This window comes from Aquarana catesbeiana, linkage group LG09 (genome assembly GCF_042186555.1).
Source record: "Aquarana catesbeiana isolate 2022-GZ linkage group LG09, ASM4218655v1, whole genome shotgun sequence".
In the NCBI taxonomy this organism is placed as follows: domain Eukaryota; kingdom Metazoa; phylum Chordata; class Amphibia; order Anura; family Ranidae; genus Aquarana; species Aquarana catesbeiana.
Window position 1 is genome coordinate 48171681 of NC_133332.1, and position 25754 is coordinate 48197434.

The 25754-nt window shown below is 44.3% G+C and overlaps 1 protein-coding gene across 1 annotated transcript in view; it reads left to right on the forward strand.

The window, feature by feature from the left end:
• The window catches only part of LOC141107590 (complement factor B-like), a 104575-nt gene extending 79114 nt beyond the window's left edge, over positions 1-25461 (forward strand). The window contains exons 12-18 of the mRNA XM_073598435.1: positions 4692-4806; positions 7541-7700; positions 16897-16976; positions 18767-18870; positions 19270-19402; positions 19491-19540; positions 25149-25461. Coding sequence (XP_073454536.1) covers positions 4692-4806; positions 7541-7700; positions 16897-16976; positions 18767-18870; positions 19270-19402; positions 19491-19540; positions 25149-25328 — 822 coding nt within the window. The 3' untranslated portion in view covers positions 25329-25461. The remainder of the gene's footprint in view (positions 1-4691; positions 4807-7540; positions 7701-16896; positions 16977-18766; positions 18871-19269; positions 19403-19490; positions 19541-25148) is intronic.
• Positions 25462-25754: the final 293 nt, after the last annotated feature.

Genomic DNA, 25754 nt, shown 5'->3' on the forward strand with positions numbered 1-25754 from the left:
AAAATCCTTGTTGCTCACTCCTGCAGACTTTCTTTTCTCCATGCAAGTGCTCCCTCAAAGCCTCTCCACTTTACTGGTAGCAGCTCTCTGACGTCATCATGCACTTCAGGTTTAGGAGAGCAAGGGTCTGTGAGGAGTAAGGTAATTCGTCTTGTTGATCTTGGAAAATGGAGAATTAAGAGGCACACATAGAAAAAAAAAGTGGGAGATTTTGGTGCATTATTATAAAGAACTTGGAGTATATAGAATGTTGTTCTAATGCCACGTACACACGATCGGACTTTCCGCCAACAAAACCGTGGATTTTTTTTCCAAAGGATGTTGGCTCAAACTTGTCTTGCATACACACGGTCACACAAATGTTGGCCCAAAATTTCGAACGTGAGAGCGCGGTGACATACGACGAGGCGAGAAAAAGTTCAATAGCCAGTGCGGCTCCTTCTGCTTGATTCCGAGCATGCGTGAACTTTTGTGCAATGGACTTGTGTACACACGATCGGAAATTCCAATAACAAAGTGAAGTTGGCTGAAAATTTGAGAACCTGCTCTCAAACATTTGTGGCCGGAAATTCTGACAGCAAATGTTCAATGGAGCATACACACAGTCGGACTTAGCGACAACAAGCTCATGTTGAACATTTCCTGATGGAAAGTCCGACCGTGTGTACGCGGCATTAGACAAAAATATAGTTATATGACCTACATCTGGTGACCACATAAATCGTGTGCGTAACCGGAAATCCAAACTTATGCAAAATAAGGCTGTCTCTTCTTTGGAAGGTCTCGTGTGATGCTTAGGGAACACCGCTCCTGGTTTTGTCTGAAAGCAGCAGGTTGGTGTGTTGATTTTGGATAGAAAAAACAAAAGCCATGTATTCCTAAGTTAGCAGAGGTGAGGCACCCAGTATTCCTAAGATAGCAGAGGTGAGGCACCCAGCAGTAGATAGGAAAGTCTGGTAGTCCCATTAGGATACACAGAACCAATAGATTTTCATTGGTGGGTGGCCCAGGCTCTACAATCATAAACTTTACTTCTCTCAAAGATTTCTATAAAACCCCATTGGCGAACCTTTTTAGATACCTAAAGATCAACAATGTTGTAGCCCACTCCATTAGAAAATACCACTTTCTACAGACTAGCAACAATTGAACATGTATGCTATTATGATCCCACAGCCAGAGATATATAATACACACTACAATATACTATACTCTTTTAGAAGGACAGGCCCTTCTCTTCTGTGTCTGGAATCCTGGAATAAAGTGTGGAGCCTGAGGACTGGAAACAAATTTGTTAAACCGGCGTTCCACCATTTTTTTTTTAAAGTCAGCAGCTACAAATACTGCAGCTGCTGACTTTTAAAATATGGACACTTACCTGTCCAGGGAGCCCGCAATGTCAGCACCCGAGGCCGATCTATCTCTCGGCTGTCGGGTGCTGCCGCCGCCATCCTCGATAAGGGAATCAGGAAGTGAAGCCTTGCAGCTTCACTTTCTGGTTCCCTACTGTGCATGCGCGACTCGCGTTGCAATATCCTACTGGTCCCTGCTGTTTTCTGGGACCCGTGTGTATCCCAGAATAGAGCCGGGGGGGGGGGGGGCGACGACAGGGACGGGAAGTGGCATAGATACCCGCGGGTGGCTCAGGTATCTATGCCCGGAAGTGGGAGCATCTTGTGCATCTGGACCTGGTGTGGTGAGCGGGCACTTGCCCAGATCAATATAGTGCACTGTTGCTGTTTAAATTATTTCCAGACTGTTGGTGGGATCTGTAGCCCCACAGAAGTGATCCCTCATTAAAGAAGAAGTTCTACAGGTATCTTATATGTGCAAGCACTCAGTTACCAGCATGCCATTTCTACTATAATTTGCTACCTACTTGTTTCTTACCTGGATTTACAAATACTTCAGTCTAATATAATAAGCTAGCTGAAAAGGAAGAAGACAAGGAGACTTTTGTCATTTTCTATACATCATCACAACTTCGGTTTGCAGAGTGAACAGTGTAATACCATATCTAGGGGGAGCCCTTGAGTACATGATATAGAAATATGTATTGTATTGTACTGCTGCATTGTACTTAATATTTCGCTGCAAATCTGGTGTGTGCTCTGAGGTTGGATTGGGAAGGTGCTCAATATTAGTGCTTTATCATATTGGACATAAGTCCCACCCTTTGCTTGTCTGCATATACTCCTTAGGTGTTTATTAAGTTCTTTGTTCATACACATTGATTGTCATTTACTTTCATTCTTTATATTTAAGTTACCACTGTGTCTATTGTGTCAAACAAGTCTTTCAGTAAACTGCTTAAGTTGTTAACTTACAATTTGTGTGAGACTCTATCTATTACTACAGTTGGTGCAGTGACAAGTACAAAGGTGACAGTAAATATACAGTACAGTGTGTTATTACTGTGTTTCTCTTTACCATTGGTTCTTACACTAACATTACCATACAGTTGTGCCAAGGGGGTCGAGTCCATCTCTGGGTTTGAGAGGCAGAGTGCAGACCCAAAACAATTATCAGCAGCTCCTTAGGGGGTAAGTGCTACATATATATATATATATATATATATATATATATATGTGTGTGTGTGTATATATACACAGTATCTCACAAAAGTGAGTACACCCCTCACATTTTTTAAAATATTTTATTATATCTTTCCATGTGACAACACTGAAGAAATGACACTTTGCTACAATGTAAAGTAGTGAGTGTACAGCTTGTATAACATTTTAAATTTGCTGTCCCCTCAAAATAACTCAACACAACCATTAATGTCTAAACCGCTGGCAACAAAAGTGAGTACACCCCTAAGTGAAAATGTTCAAATTGGGCCCAAAGTGTCAATATTTTGTGTGGCCACCATTTTTTTCCAGCACTGCCTTAACCCTCTTGGGCATGGAGTTCACCAGAGCTTCACAGGTTGCCACTGGAGTCCTCTTCCACTCCTCCATGACGACATCACAGAGCTGGTGGATGTTAGAGACCTTGCGCTGCTCCACCTTCCATTTGAAGATGCTCCACAGATGCTCAATAGGGTTTAGGTCTGGAGATATGCTTAGCCAGTCCATCACCTTTACCCTCAGCTTCTTTAACAAGGCAGTGGTCATCTTGGAGGTGTGTTTGGGGTCGTTATCATGTTGGAATACTGCCCTGCGGCCCAGTCTCTGAAGAGAGGGGATCATGCTCTGCTTCAGTATGTCACAGTCATAGTTGGCATTCATGGTTCCCTCAATGAACTGTAGCTCCCCAGTGCCAGTGTTTTGCAGAGAAAGCCCCCCCCCTTTTGTAATACTAACGAGTTACATGACACCAAGGAGGGAAAAGGGCTAATTGGGCCCAATATGGACATTTTCACTTAGGGGTGTACTCACTTTTGTTGCCAGCGGTTTAGATATGAATGGCTGTGGGTTGAGTTATTGTGAGGGGACAGCAAATTTACACTGTTATACAAGCTGTACACTCACTACTTTACATTGTAGCAAAGTGCAATTTCTTCAGTGTTGTTCATTGAAAAGATATAATAAAATATTTACAAAAATGTGAGGGGTGTACTCAGTTTTGTGAGATACTGTATAAGAATGTCAAAATGCTCTCTTATTACACCTATAGCTACTCCCAGATCCACCACAAATTTCCTCAGTTCCTGCCTCCCTATACAGTAGGTACTCAGATGTCATCATATGCAGTGAGGTGCCATGGGTGAAACATAAAAGGGCCTCCATAGTGCAACTGTTAAGAAATAAAATTAAAATGAGATGCACTCACTTGTATATATGTCAAGCAAGGCAAGTAGTAATCATGCATATAAGATCCAGAGAGCTCCGCAGCACCTTGGCCACAACTAAGTGTCAATGCCGTGTACACACGACCGGACTTTTCCAACCGGACAATTTGACCGGACTTTTCGACAGCAAAGGTCCGACGGAACAAATCCGCCGGACAATTTGATTGTGTGTGGGCTTCATCGGACCTTTGCTGTCGAAAAAATAAGACGGACTTTAGATTTAGAACATGTTTCAAATCTTTCTGACGGATTCGAGTCCGGACGAAAAATCCGTTCGTCTGTATGCTAGTCCGACGGACGTAAACCAATGCTAGGGCAGCTATTGGCTACTGGCTATGAACTTCCTTATTCTAGTCCGGTCGTACGTCATCACGTTCGAATCTGTCTGACTTTGCTGTGATCGTGTGTAGGCAAGTCCGTTTCGTCGGAACTCCGTCGAAAGTCTATCGAAAAGTCCTTCGGAGTTCAGTCCATCGAAAGTCCGCTGATGTGTACACGGCATTAGTGTGCGTCAGACAAGGGGAAGTGACGTCAGCCGGAAGTTCTTACAAACGCGTTTCGTCATCTGCGTTCACCATCCTCAGGGGGTAGATAGGAAAAAGTGAGTCCTGTATTATAGAGGTTCTACATTTTTTATAGAGGACAAATATTGAGGCGCTCAGTGCCTCAATATTTGTCATCTAGATTAGGTTTTTGCCATTTGCAGCTAAAAACATTGAAGTCAATGGCTAATTATTTAAATTTTGAAACACTTAGGTGGTGCCGTTTAACTTTTATATTTTCATATCTACATTTTTTATAGTTTCATTATTTTTATATGTTACCTTTTAAAAATGCTAAGACATCAGGTATGGATGAGCAGTTGCCGATCACTTTTGTTGTTTTGTCTTTCCAGGGCCCATTCGGGGGAGCAAGTTGTAAAGGATCCATTATAACTAAAAACTTCATTCTGACCGCTGCTCACTGTTTAGGGCTGGACGTTCTTGAACAGTACATCCATGTGACTGTTGGTAAGTGCTGCCAAAAAAAGTTGCTATACCTGGTCTAACTGAATAATTATGGAATGCTATTTTCAGCTAAAGTGGTCACAGGTTACACTACCAAAAATATTGACCTTATTGTGTGATTCTGTCTTATAAACAATAAGTCCTATTTTCACTGATAAGGCCCTAAAAAAATGACATGCTGGTGACTAGAGAAATAAGTGAAATTCATTTTTTATTCCTCCAAAATTTTTGCAAAATTCAGGAGATTTAATTTAAAATTCATGTAATTTTCATTTATTTTGGTCAATTGAAAAGGTGAAATTAAAGTGTATGTAAACCCAAGAATAAAGATGTACTAAACTGCAGTTTACTAGTCTTAGAATGTTGTGACTGCAAGTATAGAAAAATGCTTGTTGATCCTGCCAGAATTCTTGTATGCTTGTAACTTTCTGTGCATTGAACTGAATGCAACTTACTAATTCTTAGATGTGGTGGCTGCATTCGTTTTCTTTTTTTTTAGGCTTTTTTTCACCTGGTGATACAGCCAGTAAATCTCTTATTCTTCAACTTCGTTTAGCATATTTTTAGCACTGATCACTGTATTAGTGTCACTGGTTCCCAAAAAGTGTCTGTTCGTGTCCGATTGTTCGCTGCAATATCGCAGTGCTGCTATAAGTCGGTGATCGCCTCCATTACTAGTAAAATAAATAGATAAAAATAAAAATATCCCATAGTTTGTAGATGCTATGTTTGCACAAACCAATCAATATATACTTACAGTAATACCTCGAATTGCGAGGAACGTGGTTAACAAGTGTTTCTCAATACGAGCTATTATTTTTTCAAAATCCTGACTCGGTTTGCGAGTATTGTCTCGCAAAATAAGCAGGATTCAAGCCTCTGCGGTTTGCAGTACCACATTTGGCCAGAAGTGCAGGGGCGCTGGTGACACTCAGAGCCGGTTGGAGCTGTTCGGATGCACTCGGAAACACTTGGAAATACTCGACCTGAGTATTTCCGAGCCTTTCTGAGTTCATCTGAGCCGTCTCTGAGTATTTCCGAGTCTTTCCGGCGCCCCCCCCACCTCTGGTCACATGCGGTACTGCATACAATAGAAGTCAATGTGGAACTAATTATCTTCATTTCCATTGAAACTCGCTTTGATATGCGAGTGCTTTGGATTAAAAGCATTCTCCTGGAACGGATTATATTTGTAATCCAAGGTTCCACTTTTATTGTGTTTTTTTTTTTTTTTTACCAAAAGCATGTAGCAGAATGCATATTGGCCTTAATTTATAAAGAAATTAGATTTTGTTTTCAATTTTTTTTATTGGATATGTTTTATAGCAGAAAGTTATATATAGATATATATAGATATATATATATATATTATATATATTTTTATTTTATTTTTTTACAAAAACAATACTTTGTTTATAGCATAAAAAACGGGTACAGTGTTGCATGACCGTGCAATTGTCCGTTAAAGTAACACAGTGCCGTATTGCAAAAAATGGCCTGGTCGTGAAGGGGGATAATCTTCCAGAGGTCAAGTGGTTAATACCACTCTAAATCTTAAAAAGTTTAAAATGAATAATAAAATAATAGAAGTGAAAAAAAAAAGGTTAAAACACAAATGCAAATATCAGCGGAACAAACCCATATCCTCACATTCCACCTGTACAGCTCGGTGAGCGAAATTGAGAGTTTTAGCTAAAATCTTCTGACAGCAGAATCAATAATTTTGTTGAAAACTCTCTATAAATCACTAGTACTGACCTTGGCCAAAGGTAGATTTAAAGCGGAGTTCTGCTTAAAAAAAAAAAAATTAAAGTCAGCAGCTACAAATACTGCAGCTGCTGACTTTTAATAATCAGACACTTACATGTCCAGGGATCCAGCGATGCGGGGGATACGAAGCCCCGCTCGTCTCCCCCTCCTCTCTGCGGCCCCGGAATTGTAACTGTGGGCGCAGCACCGCGCGCCGTGACTGGCCGGGCAATCATCTGGGACCTGTGATGTGTCCCAGATGATTGCAGAGAGGGAGGGGGGAGAGGTGCTCTCCCTTCTGGTGCCGTGGGGCGCCGGGAGGAAGTGGGAGCTGGGACCCTCTAAAAAGAGGGTACTGGCTCCCCCCCCCCCCCAAAAAAACGACATGCCAAATGTGGCATGTCAGGGGGTCACCTCCCTTAAAGTGGAAGTTCCATTTTTGGGTGGAACTCCGTTTTAAGCCATCCATAGATGGTTTGAATCTCTGCCAGTTTAGCAGGGACCGGCCGAGATTCAAGCTGTCTATGGGCAGGCTGAATGTACCGATTTGGGTACAACCAACATGTCTGATTTTAAGCATGCAAAAATTGCTATAGCCGCTAGTAATCACTGTTCTCCCGGCAGGGACGGCTCCCAGCCAGGAGAACACAATAGCTTCGCAGGAGGTGTCAGTGTTGATGGGGGAATCAAGCAAATTTCTTTCCTGCAACCACAGGTTGCAGGAAAGAAATTTGCATCATCTATGGCCCACTTAAGGCAAATTGAGTCCCCAAGGAAGGTAGTAGATTTGGCCTCCCATTCCTTTTGACTGACATTGATAGGGATTACAATAGGCACAGATAAGCTGCCCCATTTGCATTGTTTGTGCTGGCATCAGTGCCAACCATTCAGTACCTACCATAGATACAACATATTCCAAAGTAAGAATTCTGGTGATATTCTAATGCTTTGTTTCTTACGCCCATCTCTCCATCCCCCACCCATCTAGCTCCTTTCATAGAAAACAGAAGGCACAAAGTGAAACATATATACCGTCATCCAAAATATGACCAATCAGCAAAGAAGGACAAAAATATCTCTGTATCTTTTGATTACGATGTGGCTTTGTTAGAACTGGACCAAAAGCTTGTATTCACCTCTACTACCAGGCAAGTGCACCAACTGTAACCTTTATGCATCTGCAGATATAGCCATGAGTATTTTTTGCTGGAAAATTACTTGGAACCCCCAAATACATATATATATATATATATATATATATATATATATATATATATATATATATATATATATATATATATATATATGTCACGGAACGTCCCACACTCCGCTTGAGTGCTTCCGTCTGTATACCGCTTCCTAAGTTCTGGAACACGAGTCCAATGGATCTGGCTATAGAAACCCCAAGAACTAGACAACACCAGTCTTGGAGTACATCAGAACTGCCTTTATTTTGAGATCTCACAGACCTTTTTATATCAGGGATGACTCAAAGCTAACCTAATTAACATGACCTAATTTACTACAAAATGTACCCAGACCAGATGACAGTCTTGTGGGCACCGGGCTTCACACATTAATACAATTAACAATACAAACAACAATCTCCCCCCTCCTCAGCCTAGACCATTCGTCTCTTAGCCAGGGCTGGTGGCTAATGTGATCAGCTCTCTCAATTAACATAAACACATGTTGATAACACCAGCATCTCCTCACAGGATGTGTCCCAACAGAATGAATCAGTCTTATCAGCAGGGGGCTGCTGGAGGAATCCCCCCTCCCTCTTCAGGGACACAAATCTACAGTAAGGAGTCCCCATACAATATATACATGACTGAGTCCGATTAATACAGTTCAGACTGGATTTCTCATTCACCTCAAATGCTAGGGCCCATAATCGGTGGGCAACAGGCTTGCACACAGTCCTCTCCAACAGCCTCCGCTCTGGCCATGCCCGTGACAATATATATATATATCAAATGGAAAATTTATTACCAATACTTACCGTAATTTTCCTTTCCTGTTGGACTCCATGGCAGAATACGTGTGGGTTAACCCCACCTCCTCTCCAATGCTATAGGACCTCACTCCCATAAATTTGAGCTCACCACTAGAGGCTGAGTTCCATAACTAGCCAACTCTTTGACCGATGGGTGGGAACTCTGTCATGGAGTCCATCAGGAAAGGAAAATTACGGTAAGTATTGATAATAAATTTTCCGTTTTCCTGACAGACTCCATGGCAGACTACTTGTAACTAGCCAATCCACACGGGTGGGTATACAGATCAAAAGAAATTAAATTTAGCCCGTCAACTGACAGGACTCTTAAACCAAAGTTCACAGAAGATAGAGACGCAGGCTCCATGCAAAAATGTGACATAAAGGTATTAATGGAGGTCCATGAGGCTGCTTTACAAGTGACGTGTGGAGCCACATGCCGGGCTGCTGCCCCCGGTGGAATGTGCCATCGCCACCTCTGGAGGAGCCAAGCCCTTGGCCCTATAATCTTGCTGGAAGGACTGGACAATCCAAGCCCCAATCGTTCTGGACAAAGCTCGCTTCCCTCTGTTACTGCCTGAGTGCAAGATAAACAGGTAGTCGGAGCGTCTAAAGGAAGAAGTAACTTGCAAGTATTCCTTCAGTATTTCGCCTACATCCAGAGGATGAACTGCAGAGGACCCGGGGGTCCTGAATGTAGGTAGGACAATTTCTTGGTTCTCATGGAACACTGAAGTAACTTTCGGGTTTGAGCCGAGCATAGGGATCAGGACCACCCGCTCCGGAAAGAAAGTCAGGAAAGGTTCTTCATGACCCAAGGACCTGATCTCCGAAACCCTTTTGGCCGAAGTGATGGCAACTAGGAACGCAACTTTTGCAGAAAGATCTTTGATAGAAAGCGGCGTGGATCCTGCGGTACTGAGACCAGACAATGAGTAGAGAACTTATTGTCTGGTCTCAGACCAGACAATGAGGGAAATCTTGGTCTTCTTTGGTGCCTGAGTCTTGTCGCCCCACGGAAGAACTGCCGGATTATAGGGTGAACCGTCCATGATGTTCCAGGGAAGGCTGACAGAGCTGAGACTTGAACTCTGAGAGCTGATGGATAGACAGATCTAGGCCGGATTGGAGGAAGCCCAGGATATCCTGGACTCCTGGATCCCTGTAGCATCTGTCCGTAGAGGATGAGGATTCAAACTTGGCCCATATCCTCCCATAGACTTTATTCGTGCTCGCTTTTCTCGAGCTCATGAGGGTGGAAATCACTCTTAAGCACACCCGAGAGATTCCAGCCTTTCCCTCTGAAGAACCAGACCATCAGTCTTAATGACGCCGGAAAAGGGTACAGGACTGCCCCCTGAGAAAGAAGATCCGGCCTGATAGGAAGAGGCACCGGGTCACAGAAGCTGAGCTGGGAAAGGAGGGGAAACCATGGCCTGTTCGGCCAGTATGGTGCAATCACTACCACCTCAACTGTTTCCGCTTGGAATCTCTGTAAGAACCTGAGGATGATCGGAAGCGGGGGGGAAAGGTGTATGCCCTGTTGAAGCTCCACAGATCTTTCAGGGCATCTACTCCGAAGGCCTGGCCGCAACGGCCCCAAGTGTAATACTTCTTGATCTTGAAGTTTCAGGGGGATGCAAATAGGTCTACTTCGTGATTGACTCCCAAGGACAGGATCCATTCGAATGTCTGCACATGAAGAGACCACTCGTTGTCTGTGTGCAAGACAGGAAGTTCGATTGGACGTTCTGGACTCTGGGGACAAAGACCGCTGAAATATTGGGCAGGTTTTTCTGAGCCCAGGACATGATGGGCTCGACTTCTTGGAGTAGTGTGGAGCTCCGAGTGCCCCCTTGCCTCTTCACATAGGAGACCGCTGCGATGTTGTCCATTCTCAGTAAAACTGACTTCCCTTTCAGGAGATGAGTAAAAGATTGAAGGGCACACCAGGCTGCCCGTAGTTCCAGGACGTTTGAGCCCAGGTTGTGAAGACATGCATCCCACTTGCCTTGAGCGAGTTCTGACCCGCAAAGGGCTCCCCAACCAACACCGCTGGCATCGGTTGTGACTGTGACCCCTGAGAAGGGGGCTATGGAGTGGCAGGTGAGCAAATTTCTGCGCTGAAGCCACCAGAACAGGCTGTTCCTCATCATTGAGGTTATGTGAATGGACTGATTGCTGTCCCCTGAGTTCCACTGATGGAAAAGCCCTGTCTGGAAAGGGCGTAACCTCCACAGGGACCATTTGACCATAATTGTGATAATTTTTAGGCACTGCAAGGCCTTTAGGCGTGAGGAGCTCAGAGCCCGTGAGATTCTCCCTCGGATGACTGGGATCTTCTCCACTGGGAGAGAGATAGTGCTTTCCACCATGTCGAACAGGCCCCTAGGTATACCAGGCGCTGAACTGGTTCCAGATGGCTTTTCTCTAAGTTTAGGAGCCTACCAAACTCGAGCAGTGTGGTGATAACCTGCTCTCTTTTTGGATCAGTAGCTGCTTCTTGTCTTGGGACAGTAGCAGGAGGTCATCGAGATAGTGGTACAAGCTTATCCCTTTTGTTCTGATGAGGGCCACTACAGTCAGAAGAACTTTTGAAAAGACTCGGGGTGAGGTTGTCAACCCAAAAGGGAGGCAAGTGAACTGTAGATGTTCTTGCCCAACTCTGAACCGGAGGAATTTGCGGAATTCTTCTGCCACAGGCACATGAAAAAAGGCATCTTTTAAGTCAATTGAGATTAGCCAATTGCCTGGCTGCACCGCTTGTTGGGTGGTAGACAGTCTCCATTTTGAATCTTTCGTATTTTATATACTTGTTTAGGTAAGTTAGGTCTATCACAGAGCACCATGAACCGTTTTTCTTCTGCACAAGGAATAGAGGGGAGTATACCCCCTGAAACTCTTCGCCTTTCAGGGCAGGCACCACGGCTCCTTGTACTATCAGTGAATCTATGTAGGACAGTAACACCTGCTTCTTTTCTTCTGACCATGAAAGCAGGGTGGAGATAAATCTGGGGGGAGGAGTACTGGTGAAGGACCATGTGTGGCCTATGGAGACCGACTTGATGGTCCAGTAGTCCAAGATCGAGGCCACCCAGACGTGCCGGAAGAGAAGTAGAGGCCCCCCAACCTGATCCACCTGGGCGGGCCCAATCTCAAAATGACTTAGCCGACTCTCGTCCACTGGACGCCTGGCTTTTAGCAGACTTTTGGAAGGATGTCCGACCTCTGCTCCAATTCCTTCTGAAATCCCGTCTGGACCTGTAAGAGCGTGCTTCCCTTGAACGCTCAGTACTGCGTCTTTGCCCTGAGGCTTCTTTTGACCAGACGGTTATCCTGGGGCAGGAAACTCGATTTCCCACCCGTGGCTCAGGATATGGCACTATCCAGCCTGTTACCAAACAATGAGGGCCCTTCAAAGGGGATCCTACACCAGGCCTGCTTAGATGCTGGATCAGCGAGCCAAGGGCGCAACCATAGGGCCTGCTTAGCCGTGACTGAGGATAGCATAGTCCGGGCCAATAGGCAGATAAGATCGATAGAAGCTTAGCTTAGGAAGGCCACTGCTAGCTTCAATTCCTGGACTGACGAGCCCTTGGCCAGATCTTCTGAGACGCCCTTGAGCACGGAGGCGGTCACCTGTCCATGGCAACCTGGCGGACGAATAGGTGATGATCCTGCAGCTTTGTAGGAACACTCACTCGTCCTAGGAGAAATGAATGCAAATGCAGTGTAGCTTCCCCTTTAAGAGCCATCTCAGACCCCCCCCCCTCACCCTGCACCATAGCTCTAGGCTGGAGCTTACCTTCACCTGAAAGCCTGGTGCATGGAGGAGCTGTAGCAAGTTGCCCACAGGAATCCCCAATATGACAGGGGCTGACAGGGATTTAAATTCCCCGCCGTAATGACGTCACCGCCATGCCCCGCCCGCGCCTGCGCAATGGCGACCTGCTGTAGAGCGCCTGCGCGACCGCCGGGTCCCTGGCCGTACTGCAAATGAGTGAAACCAAGCCTTGGGTTTGCCCGAGGATCGCGCATGCGCAGAAGCGCACCGGGCCGCAACCCAGAAGAGGGAGCCGTATCCTGGAACGCACCACGAAAGGCCGTCCCCACCACCAGACATAGGGGCATGGAGCCGCACACCCACCCATGGCTGGGCTCTGGGCTATCTTCACACCGCTAGGACGTATGCCCGGCAACAACCTCGATCGATTTGGATGTCCGAAAAACGTAAGTGCATTGTTTGTAGGTCCAAAGAGGAGGACAAAAAAGGAATACAGTCTCTAGTGGTGAGCTCAAATTTATGGGATTGGGGTCCTATAGCATTGGAGAGGAGGCAGGGTTAACCCACACGTAGTCTGCCATGGAGTCTGTTAGGAAATATATTTGAGCAGAGACCCTAGAGCAGTGGTTCTCAACCTGGGGGTCGGGACCCCCTCTGGGGTCAAATGATGATTTGCCAGGGGTCACCAAATCCTTGGCTGTTTCTGAAGCCTGCCCTGCTCTCCCAGCCTTTTTGCGGCCGCCCAGCAGGGCTGTCCCTGGAGCCCGCAGCTGCCCACTCAGTCTCTTCGCAGCCGCTCATTCAGTTTACGGCATGACTGGGGGCAGAGACTAAAGGGCAGCTGACTGGTGAGGAATGTGAAGTGGGAGGGGCTGGAGGAGACCCTATTTTGGCATAGGCATAGACCCCTGATTTCGGCATAGGTGTCACTGCTACAAGACACCACAAAGTCGGAGACACATTGAGTAACACTACCTTATAGTTGCCATTAAAGGTCCCCACTACAGTTCTCAGATCAGCAGATGACCTTGATCAAGAGCACCTAAGTTGGCTGATCAGAACTCCCCGCCAACACTGCCACTTATCCTATCCCCCCACCCCCCTACCAAGGAGTAAGAGAAGGAATAAAAATAGAGAATATATGTAAGGGAGAGGAAAAGAGGGGGAGGAACAAAGAAAAAGGGAGAGAGAGAATAAGAGAAAAAACAAGAAAGACAGCTAGAAAGAGAGATGGGGGGGGGGGGGACAAGAGATTAGGATAGTGAGAAATAAAAGGGAAAGAAAGGAGAACAAAGAGAAAGAGTAGTACATCGTAAAATGTACCATAAGGGGTTTTAATATTGTACGAGTGTAGGGACTCAGGGAGTGCTAAATGTCCATGGGTTAGGGGCGCAAATTACTTATCTTGCCTTGGGTGCTGACAACCAATGCTATGAATATAATTTTATGGTTGGGGGTCTCCACAACTTGGGAAATTTTATCAAGGGGTCACGGCACCAGAGCGGTTGAGAACCACTGCCCTAGAGAATAAAATGGTGATTGTTGCAAAATTTTATCTCACACTGTATTTGCGCAGCAGTCTTTCAGATGCATTTTTTTGGGGAAAAAATGAAATTTAATGAAAAAAAAAAACCCACTAAAGTTAGCCCATTTTGTATAATGTGAAAGTTATGTTATGCCAAGTAAATAGATACCTAAGATGTCATGCTTTAAAATTGTGCACACTTGTGGAATGGCGACAAACGGTACTTAAAAATCTGCATAGGCGATGCTTTAACATTTTTTACAGATTACCTGTTTAGACGAGGTCTAGTGCTAGAATTATTGCTCTCACTCTAATGATCACGGTGATACCTCACATGTGTGGGTTGAACACCATTTACATACGCGGGCGCGACTTGCGTATGCGTTCGCTTCTGCACGCGAGCTCGGAGGGATAGGGCGCTTCAAATTAATTCTTTTCTTATTTATTTTACTTTTTATTTTTACACTGTCCCTTTGTTTATTTATTTTTTGATCACTTTTATTCCTATTACAAGGAATGTAAACATCCCTTGTAATGCAAATAAGCAAGACAGGTCCTCTTTATTGAGAGAGCTGGGGTCAAAAAGACCCCAGATTTCTTTTACCCTTAAAAGCAAAAAAAAAAAAAGAAAAAATTGACACTTTGACTTTGAAACAATCCTGTAGCTGCTGACTTTTAATATTAGGACACTTACCTGTCCAGTGATCCTGCGAGGTCGGCACACCGGCCAATTGCTCAGTCGGCTCTCGGGTGCTTCCGCCGCCATTCCTTATAAGCCTTTGTGGCTTCACAGCCGGTTCCCTATTGCGCATGTAAATGGCCCGGGGGAGCGGAACTTCCGGAGGACGGGTACCTGTCAAAAACGGGTACCTGCTCCCCCCCCCGAAAGGTGCCAAATGTGGCAGCGGAGGGGGGGAGGAAGCAAACAAGTGGAGCATACCCATTTGGTTGGAGCTCTGCTTTAAGCACGAGAACCAGAAGTGACGTTGGAGGTAGCTCGGTTCCTCCAAAGCCATAGAACCGAGTGGTGGCCATCTTGCCCTCACACGACTTCTTGCCTAGCCATTGGCTACATTGGATCGGTTCAGGGCTTACCGACAGCTCCAGTAATTTCGGAAATGACTGGGAAGAGGCAAGATATGCACCTCTCATTCCGCCTCTAAAAGTGATCCAGCGGCGAATCCGTCACTGGGACCACATTTAACAGATGCTAAAACGCGCACAGAACAAAATGATACTGGGGTTATGGGGGCTAACTTCTGCCATAACAACAGTATTTAACGTCAAAGTCATGACGTAAATGTACTGTGGGCGGTCGGCAAGGTTTTTGTTTGTTGTTTTAAAAAGACTGGGAAGTGAGGATAGAACCGCTGTTATGTTTTCATTACTGTCCACACTAAATAGATTTCACCAGACTTCCTGCCCCGGAAGCACAAAAGGAAGCAAGTGGAAATGGCCTTAGCTGGGGAAAATTATTTGAGTTGTACAGAGGAGTGCCTGGTACAAAAGTTCATCTCAATTTAAGGACTTTTTGAAACATTTAATGGTTAAGAGCATCAACTACAGCCAACGCGTTTCAGGGGAAAAACCTCCCCAGCTACCTTTAGTTGTATCAGAAGATGGTAGTCTTTATCGAGTCTTAACACAAGTCCCTTAGTGCAGTGGTCCATCAACCCTGTCCTCGGGGCCCACTAACAGGCCAGGTTTTATGTATTACTTTGGGGAGATGCAGACTAGAATACTGCAATCACTGAGCAGCAAATGATATCACCTGTGATGTATTTCAGTTATCTTGCAAACCTGGCCTGTTAGTGGGCCCTGAGGACAGGGTTGATGACCACTGCCTTAGTGCATTCAGCCATAATTTTATTAACCGCTTTAGGACCGGCCGTCGTCATTTGACGGCAGCACAATGGCCCTCCTGCGCGAATCGCCGTAGGTGTAAGTAGGCTCGCGCAGGCTCAGTTGTGGGCAGGAGCGTGCCGCCACCGGGAGAGTGCCCGCTGGTCAGTGGGACTCGATGTCCTCCGGCGGCCCGCAATTGCCTTGTACACAGGCATAAAGGGGGGATGCCTATGTAAACAAGGTATTTCTTCATTCTGACAGGTGACATGACAGGGATCCACTGTTCCCAGTGGTCAGGAACAGTGATCTCTGTTATGTCCCAGTAAGCCCTTCCCCCCCACAGTTAGAAACACTCATAGGAACACAGGTAACCCCTTGACTGCTCCGTAGTGTTAACCCCTTCCCTGCCATTGACATTTATACAGTAATCAGTGGCTCTTTTTAGCTCTGATCGCTGTATAAATGACAATGGTCCCAAAAAAGTGTCAAAAGTGTCCGAATCTGTCCGCCACAATGTCGCAGTCCCACCAAAAATCGCTGATCACCGCCATTACTAGTTAAAAAAAAAAATAATAATAATAATAAAAATGCTATAAATCTATTCCCTATTTTGTAGACGCTATAATTTTTGCACACAAACCAATCAATATACGCTTATTGCGATTTTTTTTTTTTTTTACCAAAAATATATAGAAGAATACATATTGGCCTAAACTGATGCAGAAATTTGTTTTAAAATTATTTACTATAGCAAAAAGTAAAAAAAATTTTTTTTTTTTTCAAAATTGTCGCTCCTTTTTTGTTTATAGCGCAAAAAATAAAAAACACAGAGGTGATCAAATACCACCAAAAGAAAGCTCTATTTGTGGAAAAAAAGGACGTCAATTTTGTTAAAGTCAGTTAAAGTGACGTAGTGCCGAATCGCAAAAACTGCTCTGGTCATTTAGGGGGTAAAACCTTCCAGGGCTGAAGTGGTTAATTCCAACTGCTCAAGCCCTGAAGAAGGGGAAGTGTTCGGCTGTTCCTGCTCAACTCCTGTTCAATTGCAATTTGGCTGCTCCCTGCTGAACTGGCCACATTTTGATCACTATATGGCAAGCTTTATAGAGGATAACATGTCTATATACTCTATCATGTCACAAAAAGCATAACAGATGTTTATGGGTTCGTAATGCCTCTGTCTTCCTCCAGACCGATCTGTATTCCCTGCACAGAAGGCTCTACCTGGGCATTAAGGATGAAAGGAAAAGGGGTCAACTGCAATGATCATGGTAAGTAAGGGGACTGTCAGAAGGGGGTGTCAAAAGAAGATCCCAGTGGGTAAGGGGTGTTGCTGTTGGTAAGTAGTAGTGGTTATACACTTCTGTTATACCATTATTTAGATCTTGTAAATTGGCACTGTTAATGTTCAGAAAAAAAGATGTTCTCTTTTGGCCTCTCTGCTCCCATGCAGGACAAGGTAATTATATACTATAGAAGGTATAGCTTTAGTACTACATAGAGCAGGGTTATAACCTCAAATTTTTTGCCATCTGTGTTCCCATTGGAATACTTGGGAACTTTTGTAATCAACGGGACTGAAATTGGAGATGGCACAGGGTTTGTCGTAGAGAGACAGAGCCAGTTGTGGTGCAACTCCATTGCTAAACCATATGTAATAGTTGGCATGCTCCAAAACAGTGACAATGGTTGTGGTGCACATACTGCCTCACAGTAAAATAAGGGGATCATGTCCGTTACTGTAGACCTCTCTACACCTAGTCTAAATCACAGCCTTTAGATGCATTTAAACAAAAAATCTTAGTTTTTCTTTAAAAGCAGTCACATCTTGAGTAGAAAAACCTGTTTTCTGCCAGAATTATGTACAGAAGGACCTTTGCTCCCATCGCGGAAGCAGCAGTCTCTCAGTAGAGGTCCAACTATGCCCTTCATTAGGTCAGACTTTTACTATGCATTTGGCAAAGCTCATACCACCTGCTGATGGAGGAGCTGTAAATCTGACTCAGACGGGAGGGGGGGGGTTGGACCTCTGCAGAGAGACCACTGCTTCCACACAGACAGCAAGGGTAAGGCTCGGTTCACACTAGGGGCGGCACGACTTGCAGGTCGCCTCACCGAGGCGACCTGCACACGACTGCCACGGCAACTTGCAAAATGACTTCTGTATAGAAGTCTATGCAAGTCGCCTCCAAAGTAGTACGGGAACCTTTTTCTAAGTCGGAGCGATTAGAACGGTTCCATTGTACTGAACGGGACGCTACATGTCAGGCGACCTAGGTCGCCTGACAAGTTGTCCTAGTGTGAACCGAGCCTAAGAGGCAGGCTTTTTTTTTTTACTAAGGCTGTGACTTATTTTCAAAGAATTGAATCGTTAAACTTTGCACACCTTGTATTTCAATGCACTTGGACTTAGACGGGAGGTATTTTAAACTGAAATTTCAGGTGGGCTTTAATGGTTCACTAAAGTTTTAAAAAAATAAGAAAGGGGAGAGTTAAAGAGGAGTTCCACCCCCCCTCCCCCCAAAAAAAAAAAAAAAAAAATTAAAAGTCAACAGCTACAAATACTCTAGCTGCTGATTTTTACTATTGGTGCACTTACCTGTCCAGTCATCCATCGGTGTCCTCACCCTAGCCAATTCTTGAATTGGCTCTTGGGTGGTGGCACCACCATCTTGGCTAAGGGAAGCCTACTGCGCATGCGCAAAATGCGCTGCGCTTTGTGGATGGGCCAGCTGCAGGGGGAAGGAGGGGGGGCAAACTGAGCCAGAATTGGGAGTGGGTATCTGTCAAAACCAGGTACCTGCTCCCCCCTCCCCCCCCCCAAAAAGGTGCCAAATGTGGCAGAGGGGGCGGGGGGGGGGCAGACAAGCGGAGCTTCCCCTTTTGGGACATTTTAGAAGACGAGAACTCCTAGTTTTTAGTTGCTCCATGTGACAAAAGACCTGTGTTGGGAATGAATGTGCCACAGTAGAAGAGATCAAGCTGTGCTGTGCCTGTCATTACAGCAATTTCCTGATAAGATTGGTGTCATTAATTTCTGGGGGGGGTTTTTCTTCTTTAGAAAACTTTCTTCTGTCAGGCGAACTTGTCAAATCTATGTTTATAACAGAAAAAAGTAGGAATTCATTTGAACAAATGGATGTGCTTATCAAGCAAGGAAGCAAGGTACTGATGTCCTCCTGGACCCTATGGACCCCTTTAGCAGCATCCCATTCTTGCTCTGCCTCCTCTCTCCTCTGTCCACATTAATTGTACTCTGTTCATCCCAGCCACATCTGTCTTTCCATATACACCCTAACCATGCTCAACCCCATTTTTCCTATCTTCCCAATTTCCCATGATCAATTGTAATGAGATGCCACACTTGACCAAATAATTCAATCCACCTAAAATGTCATTTGATTGAGCGGTAATGCATATAATATGTTATAAATCACTGAGAGGCCAAAAAAAATTTATCCCAATGAACCTAATAATGGAAATAAACTAAATTGCTTAATGGTCACCTTTCCTCTAACCCCCTTGTATTCTTACTTTAATGTCCACTTGAATTTTCCTCTACAGAGAAATGCTTGTTTAGAAGATGTTAAGAAGATTAAGCATTTTGCAAAAATAGCAGACATACGTGATTTTGTTACCGATCAATTCCTTTGCACAGGAGGGATAGATCCCGTAGTAGACCCCCAAACTTGTGGACGTAAGTGTTTATTTGCCTTTTTTTTTGTACTCTACTGTACTTTGCTACATAATCTAACCTGTTATGTATATGCTCTTTACTCACTTAGACGATGGTGCCACTCCCCTTATTATTAATTATCGTGGGCGATATATTCAGGTGAGTAGACAATACAGTACATACATTTGCAGCTCAGTGATGATTATAACATCTATGGATGTACAGTATAAACCTTTGTAGATGCTTTACAAGGAAACCTGATATAGCAGGATGCTGCAGTTTATAGACCTTAGAGAATACGTAAACTCAAGAACTAAAATCTTCTCTATTCTAAGATGCATGTAAATAAACTGACATTTAGGTCAACAGAAATGTATTTTTACATATTTTAGTAAATCTTTTTCCCAACAAGAAGGCTTAAACTATATCTAAACCGAAGAACACTAACTCCTCCCACTGATACTAATGATGAGGCACTATTCCACTCAATGACACCAACAACGGGGCATTATTCCACCCAATGACACCAACAATGGGGCATAATTCCTCGCGCTGACACAAACAATGGGGGCACCATTCCTCCCACTCACACCAATGATGGGGCACCATTCCTCTCACTGACACCAATGATGGGGCACTGCTCCTCCCACTAAGGTCAACAATGGGGCATTATTCCTCCCACTAAGACCAACAATGGGGCACTATTCCTTCCACTAACACCAACAATGGGGCACTATTCCTCCCACTGACACCAACAATGTGGTATTATTCCTCCCACTGATACCAATGATGGGGCACTTTTACATTACATTAAGGTAAAAAATGTTTAGGCATCAGTATCCCTCCTCACCCCCCCGCCTTTACTTACCTGAGCCCTAATTTGATTCAACGCTGTGCCCATTCTTCTCTCCTCTCACTTCTTGGTCTCTTGGGCTTTGCTGAGGCAGCCTTCCTCTGCTGTCAATCAAAGCCAGCGAGAAGGGAGCAGGGGGAGGGGAGTCCTGCTTGTGGGTTAGGTGCAGCATTGTGTGGTGGGCAGAAAACATAGAGTCTGAGTTCTGCAGTAACAGTATATTATAGAAAAGTGCAACAGGCCCAGTGGGGAGCACATCCAACCAAAGAAACTTGCAACTGAGACAGCGGTGGACCTACGAGATGCAGTAAGGAACATACCTACAGCATCTGCCACAAGGAGCGGAATGTGGCCTGGCCAGTCCACACCCAAATGGAAGGCTTCCTGGAAGATAGATGTAGTATCTGCACTTTCCCTACTCTTCTGGAGTCTTTCCTTATCTCTAGTAATGTCAGACAGAGTTTATTTCCCTGCGCTAGCCCCTCGCAAAAAGTGCCCCAAACCCAGGAGCCGCAGTCTTAAAGAGGAGTTCCACCCAGGGGGTCCATTAAAAAAAATAAATAAATAAAATAAAAGTCAGCAGCTATAAATACTGCAGCTGCTGACTTTTAATTGGACACTTACCTGTCCCTGGGTCCAGCAATGCGGGGGATCGAAGCCCCGCTAGTCTCCCCCTCTGTTCAGCGGTGCCGGCATTGCAACTGTGGGTGCCGGGCTGTGGCTTCACAGCCTGGCACCCACTGCGCATGCGCGAGCGGCGCCGCGCGCCGTGATTGGCCGCTCAGTCACCTGGGACCTGTAATGGGTCCTAGATGATTGACAGGAGGGAGGGAGCAGAGCGGAGCCCTTTCTGTGCCGAGGGGGAAGTGATGTCACCAGCCCAGGCACTGGAAGGGGCAGACTACGAGGGACCCCCTAGCAACAGGCATTTAGAGGTAAGTTAAAAAAAAAAATATCCAAATTTTTTTTAGTTTTTTTTAGGATTTTTAATGTATTTTTGTTTTTTTGGGTGGAACCCCACTTTAAATATACTCTACTTGACCCAAGATGGCCACCAGAGTCACGTGGGGTGCCAGCATCCAATCGGATAGCTGCCTCCCTGTGACCAAGGAAATCATAGAGGAATCAAGTTTCTCTCAACTTCCTCCCCTACCTGCATTGCTTCTGCGATTGAGCGCCACCTGCAGTGGAGAATGCAGACTACACCTGCCTACACTCTGTGTCAATAGACACAGACAGCAAAGCTTGGGAGTGAGCTGCCCGCATGAGTGCACTCATAGAAAGCAGATTTCTATGGGGGCACTCGGTGGAGGACAGAGGGCAGGAGCACCACCGGGGAGACCTGAGAAGAAGAGGTTCGAGGCTGCACTGTGCGATTCCCGGTCGTGAAGTGAGTTGTTGAACAGCCACTTCATAACCTCTGGGGGCGGTGGAAGGCCCCCCCCCCCCGTCACCTTTCCTGAGCTCTGCTATCCGATTGCAGCACCAGGGAGCACTGCGACCGGTGGCGATGGCTGCACAGAGAGAGAGGAACTGATGTTGTACCTCCCTCTCTGTGACCCCCACAAGGATTTTGTCACTTCTGGTTTCGGCTCTTTGTTTACCTGGCCACTAGCGGCCAGGAAAGCAGCCAATCAGACCGATCTGTGTCTGATCTGCTGCATTGGAGGATTTGGGGTCTAATGGACCCAAGATATTTACATAAAGAGTACCTGTCAAGGCCCAAGCTGTCACAAGGGATAAGTTAATTTAAAAAAAAAAATTAAGAAACAGTATAAAAAAAAATAGCTTTAGATAAAATAAATAATAATAATTAAAAAAAAAACTAAAGCGCCCCGGCCCCCCTGTTCTTATGCACAAATGCAAACTCATACATAAGCCCCGCATGCATTAGTAAATGGTGCTAGCACCACACATGTGAGGTATTGTCGCGAACGTTAGAGCAAGAGCAATAATTCTAGTGCAAGACCTCCTCTAACTCTAAACTGGCAACCTGTAACTTATGGAGAATTTTAAGCACCGTAGTTTGGTGCTATTCCACAGGCATATGCTATTTTAAAGCAGGACATATTAGGTATCTATTTACATGTTACCAAAAAATTGGGTATTATATTGTGTTTGTGTGCAAGAAAATTCATGAAAGCGCATTTTTTCCAAACAAATTGCATTTGAAAAACCACTGAGCAGATACCGTATGACATATAAAATAGCAAAACCAATAATTTTATTCCTTAAATCCTATAAATTTATGTCCTTATAGGGCCTCTGCTGAAAAATAAATATATATACAGTATCTCACATAAGTGAGTACACCCCTCAAATTTTTGTAAATATTTTATTATATCTTTTCATATGAGAACACCAAAGAAATGACACTTTGCTACAATGTAAAGTAGTGAGTGTACAGCTTGTATAACAGTGTAAATTTGCTGTCCCCTCAAAATAACTCAACACACAGCCATTAATATCTAAACCACTGGCAACAAAAGTGAGTACACCCCTAAGTGAAAATGTCCTAATTGGGCCCAATTAGCCATTTTCCCTCCCTGGTGTCATGTGGCTCCTTCGGAGACTGGGTCGCAGGGCAGTATTCCAACACGATAATGACCCCAAACACATCTCTAAGATGACCACTGCCTTGCTAAAAAAACTGAGGGTAAAGGTGATGGGCTGTCCAAGCATGTCTCCAGACCTAAACCCTATTGAGCATCTGTGGGGCATCCTCAAACAGAAGATGGAGGAGCACAAGGTCCCTAAAATCCACCAGCTCCGTGATTTTTGGCAATGTGAACTCCATGCCCAAGAGGGTTAAGGCAGTGCTGGAAAATAATGGTGGCCACACAAAATATTGATACTTTGGGCCCAATTTAGACATTTTCACTTAGGGGTGTACTCACTTTTGTTGCCAGCAGTTTAGACATTAATGGCTGTGTGTTGCGTTATTTTGAGGGGACAACAAATTTACACTGTTACACAAGCTGTACACTCACTACTTTACATTGTAGCAAAGTGTCATTGTTGTCACATGAAAAGATGGAATAAGATATTTACAAAAATGTGAGGGGTGGGTGAACCTGCTTTTGTGAGATACTGTGTGTGTATGTGTGTGTGTATGTGTATATATATATATATATATATATATATATATATATATATATATATATATATATATATATATACACACACACACACACACCCAAACACATATATAGTATTTGAATTCGGGTAAAGGATGGAGCCTAATCCTAATATATATTGGAATAAATAAAAACCTGGACAATCCAGGTGTGATGGCCCTTATAATTGACTATTACCATACCCATCCCTAACCAGCTGCTCCGGGTTTTTTATAGGCTGATAGAAGTGTAACCTCAACATTTCCCCATCTGGAATATCCTAAGACTTTACTGCTATGCCTGGTTGCCTGTAGCCATAAGCAATTGCATTTACTTCACAGGCAGCTAAAACTACATACTGCATAACACAGAGCCAAGGTTTCTTTTCTTCAGCTTATTTACTAAACAGTTCTTTTAACAAAAGAATACAGGAACAAGCTATACAGCTCAGCAATACAGTCTTTACAAGTGATATACCATAGTTCTTCCCAATGATAAGGTAAATCATGGTTCCTAAGAAAGTAGTTATCTGACCAGTCTAATTTGGTAACCTACAGTCACAACTTGTTTCCAACACTAGGTTGCTAATAGAGGTGCTGCTATAGTGCCTTAGTGTCCCAAATCGTGGCTGGCAAAGCCCTTTCTATGAGACCCACCATGCGCACCCTTTTACGAGAAGATGCACACTCTCATCCAAATCCTACATATCTCTTGGTCTGACCCAGCATACTTCACTAAGGTCCTGTTCACACCTGTGCATGTGTTAAAATAAAATCCTGCTTGCTGCTACGTTGATGTGTTTTCATCAAAAATAAAATTACCATACCCATCCCTAACCAGCTGCTCCGGGTTTTTCTTCCATATAGTTCAATGGTAGATCATGTAATATGCACCTAAATTGTCACCCACCTAACACACACACCATACAGGTGTGACCTAAGCCTTAAAGCTGGGTACGCACAGGCCGAATGTCAGGAGACAATGACTTGTTAAAAAAAAAAAAAACGGCTGACATTCAGCCTATGTGTTTGTTGTTCTGTCCAACAGAAGCCGGCCGTGTTACCGGCTTTTGTCGCACGAGCATGCTGGAAAACCAGCATCCGACCGACTCCCAATCAGTGCTCTCCACCAATGGCAGAGAGAGCTGATCAGAGTGTTCTGGCAGTAGGGCTGTCCCCCTGTCAGAACACAACAGCTCAGCAGGGGAGATCACTGGACTAACCTCGCATGGTTAGTACAGTGGCTCCAACCGGAGCTAATTTTTTTTTTTTATTAAATCAGGTTCCTGGTTATCACTGCTCCTGCTACAGAAAGAAATAGCTTTGATTGCAAAAGTTTTCTGATTAAAAACTGCAACAATGTAGCTGTCTTAAATGGGGAGCCTTGATTTTTAAATGAGGGCATTGTTTATTAAATGGGCGCACAGGTTATTAAAAGTAATAGTGTGTACCCAGCTTTAATCCTTCCAGGCTCAACCTACGTGCCAGTGGATGGGCTTTAGATACAAACACACAGGACCATCTTTAATATTGATTGGACCTTGGCCTGGGCAATCATTTTCTTGGTCCATCCCAAATCCACTTATCAAATATTTGCGGGCAGTGTGGGCTCAAGTGGCAGTTGCTTTGGGCCCCACAACAATGACTGAGCTGCCCCTTTTGCCCTGTATTAAAGAAGGCCCTGCAAACACATTAGAAAGAGGATGGGGAAATGGTTGACACTGTTTCTTCCCAAGACAAAGTATGGTAATGTCTTCTAATATATTTTACTGAAGCTCTGTTTTCCGAATTTTCTCTAGGTGGGGGTTACAAGCTGGGGTACAGTAGATAGCTGCCACGGATATAAACGTAAGACTCCAGTTCCAGCTACCAATCGAGATTTCCATGTCAACCTTTTCAGCGTGCTGCCCTGGATACAGCAAATTGTAAAAGACGAGCTCACCTTCATCGGAATAACCCAAAACTCTACATCAAGTTAATTTTCTTTACAAAATGCCAGTCTTCCTGTGTGTACCCAGATGAAAAAAAAAAAACGCTAATGAGTTCCTTTCATAAATTAACAAGCCATGTAATTTGCTGATATACATGATAATAAAATACTCTATTAATATATCCTCCTTTCCTATCTTGTATGCAAACTGGAACAAGAAACATACTTTATATTCAAATATATAAACAGTCAATGGAGACTATTTCTCATTGATTAGTTTGCCAATTTGACAAACATTCACATTTCACATTTTCAGGGCCTGTTCATACCAGCAGGCACATGTTACGGTCAATGCAATGAATACACTCCGTTGTTTGTTGTGTTGGGGCAGTGCCATGTGTTGCTACAACTCACAGGGTTTCCGTTTTCCCTTTATTTAAAAAGAAATAATAATTTAACTGTTACAAAATCATTT